General features: G+C 32.9%; 1 protein-coding gene across 20 annotated transcripts in view; it reads left to right on the plus strand.

Annotated features, from left to right (window-relative positions):
- HDAC9 (histone deacetylase 9) overlaps window positions 1-22,866 on the plus strand; it is a 911,202-nt gene that overhangs the window by 830,889 nt on the left and 57,447 nt on the right. For all 20 annotated transcript variants that reach the window (XM_038557033.1, XM_038557034.1, XM_038557035.1 and 17 more), the window contains one exon: window positions 9,361-9,494. In XM_038557033.1, coding sequence (XP_038412961.1) covers window positions 9,361-9,494 — 134 coding nt within the window. The remainder of the gene's footprint in view (window positions 1-9,360; window positions 9,495-22,866) is intronic.

Raw genomic sequence — 22,866 nt, forward strand, 5'->3', positions numbered from 1 at the left:
ACTGAAAGATTTAATGATAATAATCTCCATATTTCTTCTAAATTTGATTTCCGGTTTCAATGAACTTGGAAAGAGTCCTAGGACATCAAATAAATAAAGATCTTAATATGAAATGAATCTTCAGAATATGTTCATAAATTTACATTTTAAACATGACCAGAAAATATATATCTTTGCCCATTATTAAGGTGATACTTTAATGAAAAATTTTCATTTGCATGAAATAAACTTTTTTGGCTACAGATGAAAGGATTTTATGGTAGCGACAATGGTTTTGTGAGTTAAATGATCCCAACATCATCAGGAATGAATCACAAGTGCCTACCATATGAATTACAGCACTATGAGTCTTAAAAAGGTATTTCTGTGGAAAGCATTCTTCCCATCTGTAACAATCAGATTCTGCTTTGAAGTCCTGCTAGAGTCTCACAATACATGAGACAGCCACATGCTACCCAAACTTCTCTCTCAACTTGAGTTTGACTGCATTTTCCCAAAGAACAATATGGCAATTTAATGATGAAGGAGTTTATAGAGGAAAATGGCTACAGTTTTTATAATTATACTTCGCTGTATGTGCATTCTTCAGTGATCCCTTCTGGACATAACTATAGAGATTAGGCCAGTGGATAAGCAAAATTAAATTTCAAATTAAAATGGGACAAAGTGTCTCCTTTAATCCCTACTGTATTGAATCTGCAATGAAGTCTTCACAAGTATTTCAGGCCCAAATGAAACTAAGCTGTGAGAAATATGAATAAATTGTTATTGAGACTTTTTAACTATATCAGAAAGAGTTACAAGAATGATATAAATTAATAATATAGTAGGTGTCAGTATTTCGAAGAGAATGTCACTACTGCTGATTTTCACTCTGCTACCTCTTCTGAATGGGTATGGGTGTGAAGATTGCCTCTGTCATTCCTGGATTTGGGGGGCTTGTTTTTCTTTTTGTTTTTGTTTTTAGTTGAAACTTTCCTCAACAGACAAAAAATAATAGTGGAAAAACACTTGCAGTGAATGGGAAACTGACATCAACAAAGTTAAGAGATTAATATAAGTAGAAGTAAAATGACCTGTCTAGAATCAGTGCCTTTGTGTCTATTTACTGTGTGTATGTGAGAGAGAGAGAGAGACAGAGAGAGACAGAGAGAAAGAGAAAGAGAGTGTGTGTGTGTCTATCTCTGTATTAATCCAATGAATTATGACCCAGGTACTTTCTCTGGCAATTGGTTGCTGATTCTAGAGTCTAATCTATTACAGGATGACAAAATAACAATGGCAACTAAATTGTAGGTTGGAGAGAAGTCCCTCTTCGGTGTACAACAGAATTCCTTCGTCTTAACTTCCCTAGAGAATTCCAATTCAACGTTTTTGTAATTTCATAAGAGAAATAGGCTATCTGGGAGTATCTCTCATTTCCCTGGGCTTTTATAATAATGTTTCAGTTAGGGATCCCTGGGTGGCGCAGCGGTTTGGCGCCTGCCTTTGGCCCAGGGCGCGATCCTGGAGACCCGGGATCGAATCCCACGTCGGGCTCCCGGTGCATGGAGCCTGCTTCTCCCTCTGCCTGTGTCTCTGCCTCTCTCTCTCTCTCTGTGACTATCATAAATAAATAAAAATTGAAAAAAATATTAAAAAAAAATAATGTTTCAGTTATCCACAACAGGCATTGCTGAATACATCTAGGTTCTAAAAGAATGGAGTATATAGAGTATCGGAACTTAGTTCCCATTTTGCCTTTATATGCTCTGCTATTATGATCTCGTAACTGATAAGAAAGAAAAATTAATTTTAAAAATAGGCCTCTTTCGATTATAAAATAATACATAATAACACTAGCATCAAATAAATGCTGATATGCAGTGGCCCTTTGGGATGCCTAGGTGGCTCAGCGATTGAGCCTCTGCCTTTGGTTCAGGGTGTGATCCGCAGTCCAGGAATAGAGTCCCACATTGGGCTCTCTGCGAGGACCCCACTTCTCCCTCTGTCTATGTCTCTGTCTCTGTGTCTCTCATGAATAAATAAATAAGATTTTTTTGTAAATAAATAAGTAAATAAATAAATAAATAAATAAATAAATAAATAAAGTGGCCACTTTAACCATACAAGAGGATACTATTTGCAATCATATACAAAACTGAAAACCTAGTAACAAATATATAAAAATAGAATTGATTGGCATATTAATATGTTTAAAATAATATTGTGAGGATTTGAAAAATGTTTCCCACTAGAGATAATTGTAAGTTAAAAAATTATGATATTTATTTTTAAAATACACAAAAACAAAAAGTATGAAATACCACAGAAGGAGAATTGGCAAATCTTTGGTTAGTAGGACTGTGGATTTACTGTTATAAACATTACAATTACTTTATTGCTATTCATTATTTTATTATTTATTAACTATAAGAAAATACACTTATATAATATATAACTATATATATTGCTATTTTATTTTATTTACTATTTATTCATTATTTTCCAAATATTCTACATTGAATTTGTGTTAATTTTGGTTTCCAAAACAGTTTTTTTATTAGTGGAAATTAAAATAAAGCTAGTTAGTGTTTTTTCTTCTCAGTATGACTATACCCTGGGAACTATTTGGGAAACATCAGATAGAAGTGTTTGAGACATACCATTTTGAAGGATGAATCCTTTTTTTGTCCATAACTTAGTTATTAAATACATATCTAAAGTGGGGCACCTGGGTGGCTCAGTGGTTGAGCATCTGCCTTTGGCTCAGCTCATGATCCCGGGGTCCTGGGATGGAGTCCTACATCCCTGTAGGGAGCCTACTTCTCCCTCTGCCTATGTCTCTGTCACTCTCTCTTTGTCTCTCACTAATTAATAGAATCTTTTTAAAAATAAATACATATCTAAAGTTTAATTATTGAGATTTCTTTGAGCGATTTTTCATTTCAAACAGCTTTTCTGAACTTAAAAAAATGCTAACACAATATGACTTCTAGCCAGAAGTAATACCCTATAGAATATCAGGAAATCTAATTGAAACTGATAATTTGAACAAGGCCATATTTACAACTTACTTTGTAATTCTTTTCAGAAACAAAAAATTACATTTGCTTCTAGTAAACCAACAGAACTAAACAGAATTTCTAACTGAAAATGCCCTTCCAATTCTCTTCCCCAGTGGTGTCCCATTCTTGGTAGTTACCACTTCAGCTCTGTTTGTTCATGAAAAGAAATGACTTGTTACAATGTAGCTTCCTTCTCATACTTGTAATTTAATGCTGATTAAATTAAATTAATTTAATGCTTTCTGAAACAACCAGGCTGCACAGAGGATTCCTCTAGTGTAGTGGCAGTAGTATAGTAGTGTTAGCATTTCGTTAATGCCTCATTCTGGAAGATTTCCTCAAAAGAGTGTAAGGTGCCAAATTTCACTTTGAAAAAAAGTATTTCTTACAGAATTCCATCCTAGTCAGTGCAAAAGTAATAGAAAAGACTGCCAAATCTGATTTTCAGTAGATATATACCAATTTCAGTGACTACCCTGAGTGTGCCCATGTTGCTGCTCCACAGGCTTCTCCCTAAGCTCTACTCCCACTCCCAAAATAATCCAGAAGCTAAAGGTATATATGGACCTTCAGAACCTAGTTCCATCACCATATTTGATGATTGCTTTAGCCCAAGATGCAACATGTTATATAGATATGTTTTTCCACTTGATCATTTTTTTCCCATAAGCCCTCACACTCAGGACACTCCAACCATCCTGAAAACAAATTGCTAGTTATGCTTCACTATAATGTTTCAACTGTTCAGGTTAAGTTTATTGTAACAAGCAGGGTGGGCTTTTGTGCCTTTTGTAGTAAAAACTTTAAATCCAACTTGCAATTATGCCTATTAAAAATGTTTCACATACACCCCACTGAAACTTTTATCTCACATGTCCTAGAAAATAATACCTTGACATTAATAGCCATGCTTGGCTTTTCAAATACCCCATATATATGTACAGGAGTAATGGACACAGTAGAACTCAGGTTAAAAACTAAAGTTATTCTTGAGTTCCTTACTTTGATTGGAAGAGGGCACAGGCCTTGTAGATATTCATTTCTTTATTTCACTTGAATCTTTTGTGCAAGCATAACTCAAAAGTTCAGCTGCTTCAATCTGTGGCTCAAAAATCACATGGGTAACATGTGAATGGAAATAAACCCTGTAGGTAGAAGAAAGAGGAATTTGGATAGAGATCAAAGATTAGCTTCATTCCATTCTTTCCTTTTACTTTTTACTATCCCATCTAAATTTGGTATTTTATGGGACTTTTTTTCCAGGGGTAAGAGTGAACTTAAATCAGATTTGAGACTTTCTTTCTCTTTCTCTTTTTCTAAGTCTGTGTGATTTGATCTGCTCAATAATGACTTTAGATAATTGAATTCTCAAATGTTAGGAACCTTTACTATGAAAGATATGGCATACTGCCTTGATTTATTATTATTATATGTTTAAGTTCTCATTATAGTCCTGGTTTAGAGTTATAGGAAAAACTCTTCTGAATATTTAACAATATGATTAGCAGAAATATTTGCCTATTTGCCTCTGAGTATTATGAGTATTTCTTGCTTTTTTATTTTCTGGAATGGAACAGTTACTATGTGCTATTAACTTTTAATATTTCTAACCATTAGAGATCAAAACTTTGCCATACACATCTTCTGAAAGTTTAGCATTCTTTTTATAGTAATCATGTAAGAAGGTAGGGAGTTTAGTGCGGTCATCCCCATAAGTGGCCCATGGAAAACTCCATTTGATATCATCATGAGGTTCATAAAAAGAAATATTATAGTGCTTGAAAACACTTTTTATCTATTTTTAAAAATCTTTGTAGGATAATTTTTGAAAACTATTTAGAAATATAGAGTAATTAGGGGAATCCCTGGGTGGCTCAGCAGTTTCGCACCTGCCTTCGGCCTACGGCATGATCCTGGAGTCCCAGGATCGAGTCCCATATCGGGCTCCCTGCATGGAGCCTGCTTCTCCCTCTGCCTATGTTTCTGCCTCTCTCTCTCTCTGTTCTCTCAAGAATAAATAAATAAAATCTTTTAAAAAAAAAGAAATATAGAGTAATTATAAATGACTATTTTGACTTCTATCAAAATATTAGCTAAGTGGGTAGAATCAACAATGAAGTACTTCAAGGTAGTGAGGAAGTAAAATTTTGTTTCTGGCTAACCTCAAGTGCTAGAGCAATACTGAAATTCTGGACAGTTATGCTTTATTGGATGAATATCTCAGTGCATTCCAAGGATTAAGAATATATTATTCTATTTTTCCAAAATGGAAGCAACTTAGTTTAGTTTTGAGATCTCATTGTTTCACAATATTATAGGTTTTCATTTAGTTCTATCAACTTTATTTTGAGAATTCCTTTCGCAGAGCCACAATGCTATGGAGAAGAAGAGATCAGCCTTGAAAGTAGCCCAGTCAGTCTTGCAGGGCATGCACTTCCATATTTAAGATTATTCTTTCACATTTTTATGGATGTAGAAATACCCTAAGTATTATAAGCACCACACAATTGAGGGGAAATGAAATAATGTCCTTTATACTGTAGAATGGATAATACAAGAAGCAGAAAAATTTGAATTAATGTAAACGTTGAAAAATGAATGACAAAACTATGAAAACAAAAATGTTATTGATTTGCAAGTGTGGAGGGGTGGAGAGGAAGGATGAATAGGTTGAGAATAGGATTTTTAGGACAGTGAAACAATGGGCAGCCCAGGTGGCTCAGCGGTTTAGAGCCGCCTACAGCCCAGGGCGTGATCCTGGAGACCCAGGATCGAGTCCCCATATCAGGCTCCCTGCATGGAGCCTGCTTCTCCCTCTGCCTCTCTCTCTCTCTCTCTCCTATGTATTTTCATGAATAAATAAATAAAATCTTTAAAAAAAGGACAGTGAAACAAAATATATGATACTATAATGGTAGGTACATGACATTATGCATTCGTAAAAACCCACAGAACCATACAACACAAACAGTAAATCCTAAACATTGGCTTTTATTATCAATAATATATCAATACTGGCTCATCGACTGTAGCAAATGTACCACACTAATGTAAGATATTAGTAATAGAGGAAATGACAGGTGAATGGAAACTCTCTGTACTTTCTGCTCAGTTTTTCTTTAAACCCAAACTGCTCTAAAAAATAAAAGCTATTAATTATTAAAAATATAATTGATTTAAAATTAAACATTATTCCTTGTAAGTTCCTTAAACATATTAAAAAATGCAATGCCATATTGAACACATTATTTACTTTCACTTATTTTTTTTTGCAAATGTCCTTGAAATTGGGCAAGTTGGATGCAATGTTAATTTTTTTTAATGTTGAATGAGAGACATTTACATTTGGCAGTATGAAAGTCTATCTATCCTGAAACACTTCTACATAAAGGTATCAAAACTACTTTTTAAAATTCATGAATGACTTCCAAAAAGATCAAAGGAGATTAACAAATCCTATAGTTGTTGGCTACCCTTGGCTATCCAAAGTCTCCAGCTGGATAAAGGTTGAACATTAATTACTACTGCATACTGGAAAAGGGAGTCAAAGCCTTGGGCCTATGATGGAAAAAGTTTTGATTAGAGACCAGCATAAAGAAAGGAATAAGAAAGAGGCAACTCTAACGAAAAGGGTGAATGGAAGAGGAAATACTGCTGAATTAAAACAACAAATCTATCTTAGCTAGGGCTATGAATAGAAGGATTTTCAAAATATTGAAAAGAAAATGGGGGGAAGCCTCATTTTTTTTTACATGAGAATTGCAGTCAGGTTTTCGGGTCCACATTTACAATAACTACATTAAAAAAAGTCCCTGAAACCTAAGAGTTTAAAATTTATCTTAAATGGTACTATCACAGTCATCCTGTAGAGGCAAATAAAATCACACTTAACCCAGGTTTCAAAAATAGATCAAATTCAGTTTAAGTTTCGAAAACTTCTCACATAGGAAGCTCCAATGTATATGAGCTCAATAATAATAATAATAATAATAATAATAAAACAGAGGAGAATTAAGACATCATGAGGATGATTCAGCAGAAATAACAAATAGTAATATTAGGTCATAAAGATTTCAAATAACAGATACAGAATGTAAATTAATTATTGATAAATAAAAGGAAGAAATAAAAACATGAGCAAATAGTAAGAAACTATAAAAATAACTAAGAAGTTATGAAATCTAACTAAATAGAGCATTTGGAATTGAACAGTATAATCACTATAATGAAGATACCAATAGAAATGTTAAATAGTAGATAAGACACATGCGAAGAAAGGCTGGAAATTAGATCTGAAATAAAAATACATATAATTCAGGACAGAAAGAGACAAAAAAATGAAATAAACCTTAAGAGACATTGAGAATACAATAACAATAACCACATACATCTAATTGGAATTCTAAAATAAGATAATAAATAAACAACTCTATTTCAATAAATTTGAACACTTAAATAAATTTCTAAGAAATATAACTTATGAAGATAGAGAAAGCATGAGTAGTCCTATAGTTGCTAAAGAAATTCAATCTTCCTCAAAAAAAACACAAAGCTCAAATGGTTGTAGAGGAGATTTCTACTCAACTTTCTAGAATCATATAATGGAAAAAGGAGATTCTTACCATATCAATATTCAACATGGTCAATACAGGACTGGAAAATTATAGATTAACTGCATTCATGTACATAGGTGAAAAAAATCCCAAACAAAGCACTAATAAAACAAATCAAGTTGTGTGCAAAAAAGATAATTACATCACAATCAAGCTTATTTTTCTCCATAAATTCAATGATGGCTTAATGTTAGAAACATTAATTAATGTAACACAACACTATGAAATTTTAGGAGAAAAAAATCTCATTTTGGTGTAAACAAATTTAACAACCATTTATAAAAAAACCTTTAATTCAAAGTAGAAATAGAAAGGTCCCTCCTGGGCAGCCCAGGTGGCTCAGAGGTTTAGCGCCACCTTGGGTCCAAGGTGTGATCCTGGAGACCCAGGATGGAATCCCACATTGGGCTCCCTGCATGGAGCCTGCTTCTCCCTCTGCCTGTGTCTCTCCCTCTCTCTCTCTCTTTCTCTCTGTCTTTCATGAGTAAATAAATAAAATATTTAAAAATAATAAAAAAAGAAAGGTCCCTCTTAAAACTGAATGAAGCCACAATAAAAAGCCATTAAAACCATTATTCACTCGCTTGGTAAATTATACCAAATATTGGTAAGGACATAACTAAATGGAAATTTTTATATATGCCACTTCTCAGAATGGATTGGTTGTAGCCTTTTAGAAATAATCTGGTATTATTTAGCAGATTTTAAGCCACAATGATTTTACTCCACTGTTGCACACGTGAACCAAAGAGTGCTATAAAAACATTCATGAAGGCATTGTTTGTAATAAAGCACTGGGGTTTGGTAATAACAAAAAATGCAAATATCTGTCATCAAGAGATTGGGTAAACAAGTTCTTTTATACTCATGATATGGCCTACTAGATAGCAAAGAACTATTGCTACTTTTATCAACAGAGATGATCTAATAAGATGTTGTATGCAAAGAGCAAGTTGTGAAAATATCAAATCACTTTTATAAAGTTCAAAAAAATTAAACAAAATAAAGCAAAGGAAATATCACACAAAGTCAGGATCCTAATTTCCTGCAGAGTGGAGGAAAGATATTAATAGAAGTACACAAGGGGCTTTAAAAGTATTGCTAACATCATTTTCCTTAAATTGGAAAGAGAGTGAGTTGACAGGTGTTTCTCATACCATTAAACTTTAGAATGTATAGATATTGGTTTTTTTTACATTTATTAACTTTCATAATCAAAATTATGTCTATAAAAATCTGATGTGATAAGTAATTTGAAGGGATGTGTAAAAAACCTCTTTTTATAATAAAGTAAGACAGATAATGGAGATAAGAAACAAAGTCAAACATATATCTGATTTGATATATGTATTATTGACCTCATTAACACTTGCCAAATGCTACTCAGATTTTTCATCCAAGTACACATAGAATATGTTGTGAAAGGTACTAGTATACACTGATGAGAAATCATAGTGATTGGTGTAAATTTTGGTTGTGATACTGCTTAGTTGTTGGATCTTGGATTTTGGTTCCCACATTTGTAAAATATAGATAATAATAGTACCTAATTTATCAAGTTATTGTATGTATTAAATGAATTAGCCCATGGAAGGTGCTGAGAAAAGACACACACAGAATAAAAGTTCAATCAACATTAGATTCTAGTAGTATTCTCTTTTGATTTAATACTTTGAAATGTTCTGTTTGTGTTATGATAGGCTTTGGTCATTTGACGAAGCAATTGATGACATTGGCTGATGGACACGTGGTATTGGCCTTAGAAGGAGGACATGATCTGACAGCCATCTGTGATGCATCAGAAGCCTGCGTAAATGCTCTTTTAGGAAATGAGGTAAAAAAAAATTAAAAGTTTACAAAAGTAGCACTAAAGAACTAGTGATGTATGCATCCATATACTTATTTTTTTAATCCCACATAATCAGAAAGCAGAGTATTGCTCTTACAATTTTAACAAAGAAGGTAAACTTCTAGGAGTTTACATGTACTCTTGTTACATGGTATAACTTTTGTCCAGTTAATCCACTGCACTTCCTTCAATCAGGTTATTTGCAAACTCAATAAATAAGTAACTCTTGGGTGAAGAAAATCTTTATATATTGTCCCAGCTAATAAGCATTTAAACACTGAAAAACAAATAACTCAAAGAAAATTTCTCTTGAGACTTTCCATAGGATTATGTTAGATCAAGGGAGAAAGTAAAGCTTTTACATTTTTTTTAGCTTTATTGAAATGTAGTTGACAAATAAAATTGTAATACATTTAAAGTGTACAATGTGATGATTTGATATATGCATACATTGTAAACTGATTCCCTGTATAAAATTAATTTAACACATTCATAACCTCACATACTTATATTTTGTCTGTTTGTTCATTTGGCAAAAACACTTAAATTCTATTTTCTTAGCAAATTTTAATTATATAATACAGTATTATCAACTACAGTCATCATATTACACATTAGATCCTCAAACCTTACTCATCTTGTAACTGAAAGTTTAAAAACTTCTACCAACCTCTCCTTATTCCCTTCCACCCCTTTAACCCTGGGCAGCCACTATTCTACTCTGTATTTATGAATTCAATTAATTTTATTGGGGGTGGGGACCCACATAAGTGATACCATGCAATTTTTATATCTTTCTGGCTTATTTCACTTAGCATAATGCCCTCCAGATTTATCCACGTTGTCAAAAATGACAAGATTTCCTACTTTTTAAAATATTGAATAATATTCTATTGTATGTATATACATACACTTATATATACCACATTTTCCTTATCAACTTATCTGTTGTTGATGGACATTTAGGTTGTTTCCATATCTTGACTATTGTCAATAATTCTGCATTAAACATTGGAGCACAGCTATCTCTACAAGACTGCTGTTGTTTCCTTTGGATATATATACCCAGAAGTAAGATTGCTGGATCATATGTCATAAAATATGCAGTTTTAGTTTCTTGAGGAATCACCTACTGTTTTCCTTTGTGGCTGTACATCTTACCTTTCCAACATCATTGCACTAATTTTTCCTGCTCTCCACATTTCATCAGCATTTATCTCTTTTCTTTTTGATAATACTGAGGTTTTTGTTTTGTAGTTTCCTGATGATTACTAATATTGATGATCACCTTTCCAAGTTGGCCATTTACATTTTTTCTTTGGAAAAACATCTAATTGGGCCTTTTGTTCATTTTTTATTTTTTTGGGGGGGTGCCTTTTTTTTTGCTATTGAGTTGTATTAGTTCTTTGTGTGTTTTAGATATTAACTTCGTATTGGATATATAGTTTGCAAATATTTTCAATTCCATAGGTTACCATTTTATTCACCTTTGCTGTGCAGAGCTTTTAAGCTTGATTAGTCCCACTTTGTTTGTTTGTTTGCTTGCTTGCTTGCTTTTGTTGCCTTTACTTCTGGCGTCAGATCAAAAAAAAAAAAAAAAAAACCATTGCCAAGGTTTATGTCAAGGAGATTACACCTTAAGTTTTCTTCTAAGAGTTTTATGGTTTCACATTTACATTTAAGTTTTTAATCAATTTTAAATTGACTTTTGTGTATGATGTAAGATAGGGGTCCATTTTTATTCTTTTGTGGATGGCTGTTCAGTTTTACCAACACCATTTATTGAAGAGACTATTCCCTCCTCCCTTGTATATTCCCAGATCCTTTGTTGAAGATTAATTTACCATATGTGTATGAGTTTATGTGGGTCTTTTCTTCTGTTCCACTAATCTGTGTGTCTTTCTAATGCCAGTACCATACATTTTACATTGATTATTTGTAGTATATTTGAAATCAAGACGTGTAATGACTCTAGCATTATTATTCTTTCTCCAGATTCCTTCATCTGTTTGGGGTCTTTGTGGTTTCATATGAGTTTTAGAATATTTTTTCTATTTCTGTAAAAATTGCCTTTTGATAAAGATTGCATTGAATCTATAGATTGCCGTGGGTAATATTAATATTTTTTAAAAAGATTTTATTTATTTATTTGAAAGACAGCATGAGTGAGGGGAGGGGTAGAGGGAGAAGAAGAAGCAGACTTCTTTCTGAGCAGGAAGCCCAGCATGGGGCTCCATCTCAGGATCCAGGAATCATGACCTGGGCCAAAGGCAGATGCTTAACCATGAGCTACCCAGGCATGCCATGAATATTTTAATAATATTAACTCTTCTCATCCATAACATGGGATATATTTCCATTTATATGTGTCTTCTTCAGTTTTTTTCATCTATATCTTACAGTTTTTGGTGCATAGACTTTTTACTTCCTTGGATACATTTATCTCTAAGTATTTTATTGTTTATGATACCATTTTAAATGGGGTGGTTTTATTTCTTCTTCAGATAGTTTATTGTTGGTATATAAAACTAGTATTTTATGTTGATTTTGCATTTTTCCACTTTACTAAAATTTTAAATTAATTCTAATGGTTTTGTGGTGGAGTCTTTAGGGTTTTCTATATATATCATATCATCTGTAAATAGAGACAGTTTTTCTTCTTCCTTTCCAGTTTGGATGTCTTTTATTTCTTTTCCTTGCTTAATTGCTCTAGATCATGCTTACAATACTATATTGAATAAAAGTAGCAAAAGTGGGCATCCTTATCTTGTTTTTGATCTTAGAGTATGGTGTCAGCTTATTTATTATGTTGAGGTATGTTCCTTCTATACTGAATTTGTTGAGAGTTTTTAATCACAAAGGATGTTGAATTTTGTCAAAGCATTGTCTGCATTTATTGAGATGATCATATGATTTTTTCCTTCATTTTACTAATGTATTGTATCACATTGGTTGATTTGTATGTGCTAACCATTCTTGCATTCCTGGAGTAAATAGCACTTAATCATGGTGTATGATCCTTTTAATGTAATGTTGAACTCAGTTTGCTAATATTTTGCTGAGAATTTTTGCATCTATGTTCATCGGGGATATTGGCCTACAAAAAGAAATTTCTTTCCTTATAGTGTCCTTCATTGGCTTTGGTATCAGGGAAATACTGGCCTCCTAAAATGAGTTCAGACATGTTCCCTCCTATTTATTTTTTTGGATGAGTTTGAGAAGGATGAGTATTAGCACTTTAATATTTGGTAGAATTCACCAGTGAAGCCATCTGATTCTGGACTTTTTCTTTTTTTGGGGGGGGGGGGGGGTTGATTACTGATTCAATTTCCTTACTAGTTTTTGGTCTGCTCTATTTTCTTTTTTTTTTTTTCAGAATTCCATCTTGATGGGTTTTATGCTTCTAGGAATTTACACATTTCTTCTACATTATCCAATTTATTGATGTATAATTGTTTCTTAGTTTCTTATGATACTTTGGATTTCTATGTTATAAGTTGTCAACTCCCTTTTTCCAAATCTGATTTTATTAATTGAGGTTTTTCTCTTTTTTTCTTAGTCTAGTTAAAGATTTATCAATTTTATCCTTTTCTAAAGCAAACTGTAGTTTCATTGATTTTTTTCCATTATATTTTCATTCATTTATTTCCACTTTGATCTTTATTTTTTTCTTCTATTAACTTAGGCTTAGTTTATTTTTCTTTATCTAGTTCCTTGTGGTATGAAGTTAGGCTGTCTGTCAAAATCTTTTTTTTTTTTTTCTTTATATAAGCATTTATCGCTATAAACATCCTTCTTACAACTGCTTTTACTCCATCTTATAAGTTTTGGTATGATGTGATTCCATGTTCATTAGTCTCCAGATTTTTAAAATTTCTCTTTGACCCATTGGTTGTTTAGGAGCATGTTGTTAAATTACTACCTATTTGTGAGTTTTCCAGTTTCCTTTTGTCATTGATTTCTAGTTTTATGCATTGTGGTCAGAAAAGTTACTTGGAATGATTTCAGTCTTTTAAAATTTGCTAAGACTTGTTTAGTCTTAATAACTAAGGCCTATTATCTGATTTGTCCTGGAGGATGTTCCATATGTGCTTGAGAAGAGTGTATTTTCAGCTTCTGTTGGATAGGGTGTTCTTCATATGACTTTTAGTCCATACAGTCTAAAGCATAATTTAAGTCCAATGTTTCCTTATTGATTTTCTTTCTGGCTGACCTATCCATTATTGAAAGTGGGTTATTAAAGTCTCTAATATCATTGTATTTACGTATGTTTCTTTCTTCAAATCTGTTAATACCTGCTTTATTAATTTAGCTCCTTCTATGTTGGGTGCATGTTTACAGTTGTTATGTACTCTTGATGACCCCTTTGTCATCATATAATGACCTTCTTTGTCTCTTATTACAGTTTTAGCTTATAATCTATTTTTTTCTGATATAAGTATATATATCCCTGCTTTCTTCTGGTTTCCACTGGCATGGAATATCTTCTACATCCCTTCATTTTCAGTCTGTGTATATTTAAACCTGAAATTATTCTCTTGTAGGCAGCATATAGTTAGGTCTTATTTTTGTATTCATTTAACTACTCTATGTTTTTTTATTAGAGAATTTAGTCCATTAAATTTGAAGTAGAAATATATGCAGGCTTACTCCTGCTATCTTGTTGTTTTCTGGCAGTTTTATAGTTCCTTTTTTCCTCTCCTGCTGTCTTTTTTTGTGCATTGATGATTTCCCATAGTGGTACATTTTTTTTTCCCCCATTTTTTTTTCCCACCCCCCAGTGGTGCATTTTTATTTCTCTGTCTTTTGCATGCTTCTATAGGTTTTTGCTCTGTGGTTACAATGAGGCTTGCAAAAATCCTGTAGTTATAATAATGCATTTTAGGCTGATAAAACCCTAATGTATACAGAAACTCTACATTTTTACACTCTCCTCTAACAATTTATATTTTTATATAACAATTTATACATTTTTATATTTTGTATTCATTAAAATATTATTGCTATTATAGCTATTTTTAATACTTTGTCTTTTAACCTTTACAGTAGAGTTATGATTTCCCACTATCATTATAATATTAAGGTATTTGAATTTAACTACATGTTTACCTTTAATTTTATACTTTCATACGTTTTTCTGTTACTAGTTAGTATCCTTTCATTTCAGCTTGAGGAACTCCCTTTAAGAACTCTTGTTAAGGGCAACCTAATGGTGATGAATGCTTTAGCTTTTGTTTGTCTGCAAAATTGTATCTATCCTTCAATTCTTAATGACAGCTTTGTTGAGTAGTGTATTCTTGATTAGCAGTTTTTTCTTACTGTACTTTATTATAACACTCCTTTTTGGTCTTTAAGTTTTCTGCTGAAAAATCCTCTCATAATCTTAATGATATTCCCCTATCTGTGACAAGTTGTTTTTCTCTTACTGTTTTTAAGATTCTCTCTTTGTCTTTAAATTTTGAAAATTTAATACGCCTTGTTGTGGGTCTCTTTAGATCCATTTAATTTGGTACTCTTTGAGATTCCTATATTGGTTGTGTGTTTCTCTCCCCAGGTAAGGACAGTTCTTAACCACTATTTCTTCAAATAAGCTTTCTGGCCCTTTCTTTTGTCCTTCTGGAACTCCTATAATTGCTTTGATTTGCTTCATGGTGTCCCATAAATCCTTTAAGCTATATTAACTGTTTTTCATTCTTTTTTTTCTTTTCGCTCTTTGACTGGATGAATTTCATTGCCCTGTCTTTGAATTTGCTGATCTTTTCTTCCATTTGATCTAGTCTCCTCTTGAACTCTCCTATTGAATTTTTCAGTTCAGTTATTGTATTCTTCAGTTCTATGATTTTTGTTTGGTACCTTTTACTAGTCTCAATCTCTTTGTTGATATTTTCACTTTGTTCCTGCAGTGCTTCCTGACCTCAGCGACCATCTTCACAGTTGCTTTTTTTTTTTAATTCAATTCAGTTAACATAGAGTGCATTATTTTTTTAAAGATGTTATTTATTTATTCATAAGAGACACACAGAGAGAAGCAGAGACACAGGTAGAGGGAGAAGCAGGCTCCTCGAGGGGAGCCCAAAGCAGGACTCAATCCCAGGACTCCAGGACCACGCCCTGAGCCAAAGGCAGACCTCAACCAGTGAGTCATCCAGGCAGCCCCATATAGTGCATTGTTAGTTTCAAGGGTAGAATTCAGTGATTCATCAGTTACATATAACAGTCAGTGCTTTTTACATCAAGTACTCTCCATAATGCCTATCACTCAATTACCCCATCCACCCACCCACTCCCCTCCCCTCCAGCAACCTTCAGTTTGTTTCCTATAGTTAAGAGCCTCTTATGGCTTGCCTCCCTCTCTGTTTTTATCTCATTTTATTTTTCCTTCCTTTCCCCTATGATCCTGTGTATACACACACACATAATGATATATAATGGAAATACATATTTTCATTTTATTTTTCCTTCCTTTCCCCTATGATCCTGTGTATACACACACACACACACACACACACACACACACACATGCACACACACATAATGATATATAATGGAAATACATATTTCCATTATATACACACACATACACACCACATCTTCTTTATCCATTCATCTGTCCATGGACATCTGGACTCTTTCCATATTTTGGCTATTGTGAACATTGCTACTATAAACATTGAGGTGCATGTGCCCCTTCAAATCACTATTTTTGTATCCCTTGGATAAATACCTAGTAGTGTAATTGCTGGGTCGTAGTGTAGCTCTATTTTTAACTTTTTGAGGAACCTCCATACTGTTTTCCAGAGTAGCTATTTATTTTTTATAGTGAAAGTTTACAAGTGTTAAGACTGTTTTAGATGTTTTCCTTTCTTTACATGAACTTGCAATGTGACCACTGACAAAATAAACATATACAAAATCATTTTTTAAATCTGTCATGCATATTGTTTTTTACTGGTGACTTATGATTTTGCCTGTAGTATTTATGAAGGGGAAAAAAGTACTTTTTCTTCTGCATGCTAAGCACATAAGTTTTATTGTTTGTTACCCTTTATCTTACAAATCTATAGTGCTTCATCATGATTATTGTGCCTTATTTATTGAAGTAAATACTTACTTTTTTTCTTCTAAGGAAAATATGAGAAAAAAACTTGAGCAATATTTAAGTCTTTACTCTGTTGCATAATTTTAGATGGCACGGTAACCCAAGGATATAACTATCTAATGATTAGCATTCTTATTAGTAAATTGCTATTTCAGAGCATACATAGTCAGGGTGTCTAAGACTTTCTAAATATTAGAGCCTTAGTTCCCTATAAACAAACGATTTAAAAAATAGTGCTGGACATTTTTGTGTGTATGTATAGGAATAAAGGAGTGCAAAAAATAAAAGTTACTTCTATCTTGTCAGTTAATGTTAAGCTGCTCTATTTGCCTACCAGAAAACATATTTTGCATATTCACCTACAGTCTCAACTTACTTATTTGATTTTAAATATGGAAACATTTTAGAAAAGCAGACTGGTTTTAATATTTACATTGTAAAGGCTTATGCCAGATGTGCAGAAAATCACAGTAGGTTGTGGATTGTGGCTCCATGGATGATTGACCTGCCCAGAAAAAAATGTTACCCAGTTGCAAAAGCCAACTACTTTTCCAAATATGTGAAAGGAAATTATGGATTTCACTGGCTCTCTTTGAGCACATCCATTCAAATGAGATTCTATTTCTATGTGCTGGTAATCTTTACACTTGGCCTACTTTATTCTTCCAAGGAAGGATTTCCAGTGAGAATGGAATAATATTTTTGCATGTGTGGTCTCTTTCTTTAAGGGATGACTGTATTTTAGAACACATTCAAGTCAGTTGTATGTAGTTGCTTGGTTTTCTTAATTTGTCTGGGTATACTAAAAAGCTAACTGGTTGTGTTTTGTACCTTCCTTCCACTTCATACCTTTTGACTGGGATGTCTGTGGTCATTTTATTATATAGGCTATTCCTAGAGATCAAATAGACTGTTTACATAAAGCAGTTAATGACATTAGAACAACATCCCCTAATTTAAAATTTGAGACCTGTTCTCAAACCTACTCTATACCTTTTCTCTGTATTTTTAGAAAGAACAGGGTTAAGATATTGGAAGGAATAAAAATGTAATCGGTGAATCTTAAACATGCCCATATGGATGTATAGGTGCTATAAATGATAACTGAAATGATTATTTTTGACTATATTGACAATTTAATCAACTACACTATCTGAACATCTTATAGTAAATTTGCTTTAGTTATTATAATACCCACTTTATTGTTTTTCAATGACTACCTTTAATTGCATGAGCACAATCTAAAATTTGGGTATTGTGAACTAAAGGAAGATAAGTTTAAATAACCTCTAGTTTTCTGGGTGTTTTTCTGTTGATATTTCTTTAGAATATAAATAAGATTATAAAATTTCCCACAAGATACTTAAGAGAAACAGATGGACTTGGTATATTGAACTTTGAAAGGTAAATTTTGGTGTGTCATGTCTATCAATATGCAGAGGAACAAAGCTTAGAGAAAGAAGGATTTTCTTTTCCTAATGAAAAATGGAAGAAAAATACATGTGTGTTGTGCATTATAATTCATTTGAAAAAAGGAAATGAAAATGTAATACTTGAAACAACTTAAGAAACAAAGAGTTCTTCTCACTTTCATTGACAATATAATTTATAATCCAAGGTCTGGCTTTCTATATATTTTTTCCAGTTCAAAGGTCATTATGACTAACAGCATGACTACATTGAAGTTTTAAATTTCATTCTTTTAGAAAAAGTAATATATAATAAGACATATTGCATGTACCTTATCATTTTAAAAAGTGCATACATGTAGTTTTCACAGTAGTTTTATGTAGTAAGGCCTAGGTAAGAAAAATTTTTTTAAAAATCTTTCAAATGCCAATTATTGCAATTTCAAATCCCAGTTTCCCTCCAAACTCCCTTTTCAAGTGATTAATAGGGCAATTATAACTTATTATCTGGGATTTCACTTTTACAAATAGCAAAATGTAGTAAAGCTTTAGCTTAAAACATTGGCAGAACCTACTTTGGCTTCTCAACACTGAACATGCAATTGAACTCAAATTAGGAAGGTCAAGAAGGGCCTTTTTGAGGGACTCTGCACTTTGTCAGATGTATTTATTCATGTGCAGAGGATTAGAATTCATAAACATTTTGCCAGTTTTTTGAATGCTATTTCTTTTCCTTGTTGTTCTTGGCCAGGCCATGTCAATACGGCAAATGCTGCTTCATAGAACTTATTATCAGCAGAATAATGTGTATTACATAACCCAAAGGAATTATAAAATCAGCAGGAACTCTTGACTCTGCATCTTAGTATAAATATATAGATGGGTACCAAAAAAACTTGATTTTTTAAAAATTAAGTTTATCTGAATGATGCATTCAAAATAGGTATTTTTCTTTTTAAAGAATCCCTTTTTCATGAAAGTGATCTAGTTAGCAAAACATCTTTTAGCTATTCTTTTAGGAAATATGCAAAAGGTCAGTCAAAATAATATACTATTGGATTAAAGCTAATTTGAGCATGGTACAGAAAATTCCTTGAGGCAACTGATTTTGAAGACATACCAGAAGTCCATTTTTTTCTTGTTCTTGGAAAAGTTCAGAACTTAGATTTATCAGCCCTATCAGTGTATGATGAATATTTTTGAACTTATTAAGTGAAACAGAAACACCAGCTTGAGATTTGCAAGAAATTGAAGTGACTATCCAAATCAGAAGAGTCAGGTTGCTTGAAATGGCATCAGAGATCCTTACGTGAATAGTTACATCATTTTTAGAATCAGCAATAGAAATGCCTGTGAGATTCTCAGGAAAAATCATTTTGGTAGTCTGCTTTTGTACGGGCCAGCAAACAATGACACAGTTATTTTAAGGCCAGATTTGCCTACTGTTATGCAAAGCCAATTAGCAGCACCCTGGGTTGCTTCCCCTGAAAGAAATTTTTCCAAGAGGTGAGAAAAGCTTAAGCTGTTGGCATTCCTATGGAATCTAAAACGAAAACATTGAAAAACTTCAGGCAGGTAGAAGAAAGAAGAGGACATATAGTAAGAAGAGCCTTGGGTAGTAAGTTGAAAACATGGCCGTGGCTATTAAAAGGCCACCTGTCAAAACAGAATAAATGACAGTTTTAAGCTTGTTAGGGAAAAAAACAAATTGCTATCAACATGGAAGTTGTTGGGATGATGCTACAGCCTCTAGTACTGAAAGTTCAGCCCTTATATTTGAGTCTATGACATGTTTTTTACTTTTTTAAAAATGTTTCTTATTTGAGTACAGTTGACAAACAATGTTAACATTAGTTTCAAGGGTGTAACATAGTGTCAGCTTGCTGTCTAATGCTAGCTCACTGCAAGTGTAGCTACCATCCATCACCGTACAGTGCTATTAAAATATGGACTATAGCTTTTTAAAATCTCCTTCACTCGTATTAAGGTTTGTCCTTTACTCCTTTCATTCCTTCTTTCCTGCTCCCTTTCTCCTTCCCTTCCTCTTTCTCTCTCACCTTCTCTCTCTCTCTTTCTCTCTCTCTCTTAAGATTTTATTTATTTATTTTAGAGAAAGCCTAAGCATTAAGAAGGATGAGAGAGAGGGAGAAGCAGACTGCCCATTGAGCAGGGAGACTAGTGCTCCAGCTCAATCCCAGGATCCCGGGATTATGACCCAGAGCCAAAGGCAGATACTTAACCAATTTAGCCACCCAGGCCCCCCTCTTCCTTCCTCCCTCCCCTCTCTTTTTCTTTCATTCTTTCCCTTCTTGCCTTCCTCTGTTTCTTTTTCTTCTTTCTCCTCTTCTTTGTAATAACTGCATGCTCTTGTTGAGTAGGCTCACCTGTGTTCATCTGACTTGAATATCAGAGCAATGGCTACACTTACTGGTTATATATGTTGGTTATATATGTTGATAATCTTCCCGAGGTGACTTTTTGCCTCATAAGGATGCTAAAAGAATCTCTTGTATTGACTCTAATAGGTGTTGACAACCACTCCTTAGGTGAACTCTTAAGATGGTATTGTCCAAGTTGGTTATTGGGATTTGTTTGCTTTAGATTTTAAACAAAGAAGTTTTGCCATCTTTTCATCCTTCACATTATATATGACTGACTCCATTGGGGAATTAGTGTGAATCTGGCGAAGCTTGCAAACTCTTAAATATTTGGAATTCATGAGTAGAGAAAAGGAGAATTGAATACAGGGACAATATATGATAATTCAGGATAATTCAGATAATTCAGATAATTCAGAATAAGTTTTTCTGTGGTTTCTCTCTTAGACTTTAAAACCTATCCATGCTCTTAACAGGAATGTATGAATAATATAAAGAGAGTAAAAATGTTTTGGAAAATATTATTTGAAGATATTTTCCATTGTAGATATGGCCTATGATATTGCATTTCTTATATTCTTCAAAGGTTTATGAGAAGCAGAACCAAAGTGGTATAGGATGTTTTGTTTGTTTATCTGTTTTCACAAATGCCAAATAAAGTAGAAGATATCTGGATAATTCAAAACTCCATCATGTAGATCTTATATACGGTTTATCTTTAGGCTTTCCAGAAGGTGTTAAAAGGAATATGGACTGGGAACCTAGGTACCTTACAGGATTCCAATTACCAATAAAAGAAAGAAAGCATTTCTTTTCAGTGGTGAAACAAGCATGTTGTGACATTCATTTATCTGTCCATTGATTCAATAGTCTTTTATTGGACATCTATGTTTTTCCCAAAAGTTCTAATGCAAATAACATTAAAAGCAATATAAACCGAGTACTTTGGGAATGTAATATAGGACCCTTTCTTTTTAACTAAGGTTAAAGGATGGAGGAATATTTTAATAGAGGTAATATTTAACCTTGGTCTTGAATAAGATTTTGAAAAGCTAAAATCAAAGGAAAATATCTGTTGTAGTTAAAATACAAAAAGACATTAAAACTTCTTGGAATTGTGAGTAGCTCTGTTTTGAGTTTGTTTTGTTTTTGGCAGAGAAAAGGCTACTTGAGTGGAATAAGGTAAGTAATGGGGTTGGATCAGTAGAATGGAATATGATAAGGAACTGGAATTTCTGTGGAAGATATAGAAGACTTAAGCTCCATGCTTTGGGGTAAAACAATAATAAAACAGTGTGTAAATTTTGAAAAGGGCAGACTCATACAAGAAAAAAAGTTTTTAAGCAAATGATTATTAGAAGAGTTTTCCCCTGATTATCAATAATCAAAATAATAGTCTATCAGTGTTATGTTGGAGCTGGCTCTCAATGACTTGTGAGAGCTAATTGTTATATAATATTGAGTAGTATATATCTCTACTCAAATCTGAGTTCAGTGACATCACACTTGTATCTTGAAATAGGCCTTGGTGGGAATATTTACAGCATGGAATTTAGCAAATGCTACAAATTACAGCTATTTCTGTTAAACATTTACCAGCACACCGCTGCTACATGATGTGAAACAGGTATTCTTAACAGAAAAATTGACTTTTGGAAAAGAGTATAGTACAAATCTTTTTACTAAACAAAAGAAAAAGAAAAGAAAAAGTAGTTTAAAAACATGCAAATTAAAGAAGAGAAAATTTAAAAAAAAGGGGGGGGAAGAAAACTGAGAATCAAAGATAATGAAGTAGGAGGACTCACCAAGTATAACTATCAAATTTAAGCTTATTTGAAAAACAGGAACAGAGAAACAAGGTTTTTGGCAAACAGAATGAACTAAATCTTCTTTGTAAAAACTAATATCTCAACTATGGGCATTGTGTTAGGGAATTATACATAAAGGACTGAGCAAACATCCCTTCAATGTTATTGAAACTTCATTTTAACATAAACACCTTTCCATATATCTAGTATTTCTCTAACTCAACTGTGGTTTGAAATGTTTTCTCATTGTATTGAACATCCATAATCTTACCTCAAGTCTTAAAATTATTGATAGTGTGAATTATCCAACTAATTTCATTCATTATCCTCTTTCCAATAGGCCACTATGCCTCTGTTTTACCTTTAAGTTCATTTTTAATTATTTAGTCAGTTCTTGCTACAGGTGTTTAATTATGCCATTTAGTACAAATTTACCAGAGTTCAATGTCATAGAAACTATGGGATACTATTTGGATATAAGAGTGAATAGAGGCACTTCTTCACAGTCTTCCCACTTCCATTTATTAGCTGATGTTTTATGTCATAGATTTGCTGTCATTTTTAAATATTTGTTGATTTATTTTAGAGAGAGAAAGAGTAGGAGGAAGGGCAGAGTGAGAGAATCCCCAAACAGACTCCTCACTGAGCACAGGGCCTGAGGCT

Source organism: Canis lupus, chromosome 14 (genome assembly GCF_011100685.1).
Source record: "Canis lupus familiaris isolate Mischka breed German Shepherd chromosome 14, alternate assembly UU_Cfam_GSD_1.0, whole genome shotgun sequence".
In the NCBI taxonomy this organism is placed as follows: Eukaryota; Metazoa; Chordata; class Mammalia; order Carnivora; family Canidae; genus Canis; species Canis lupus.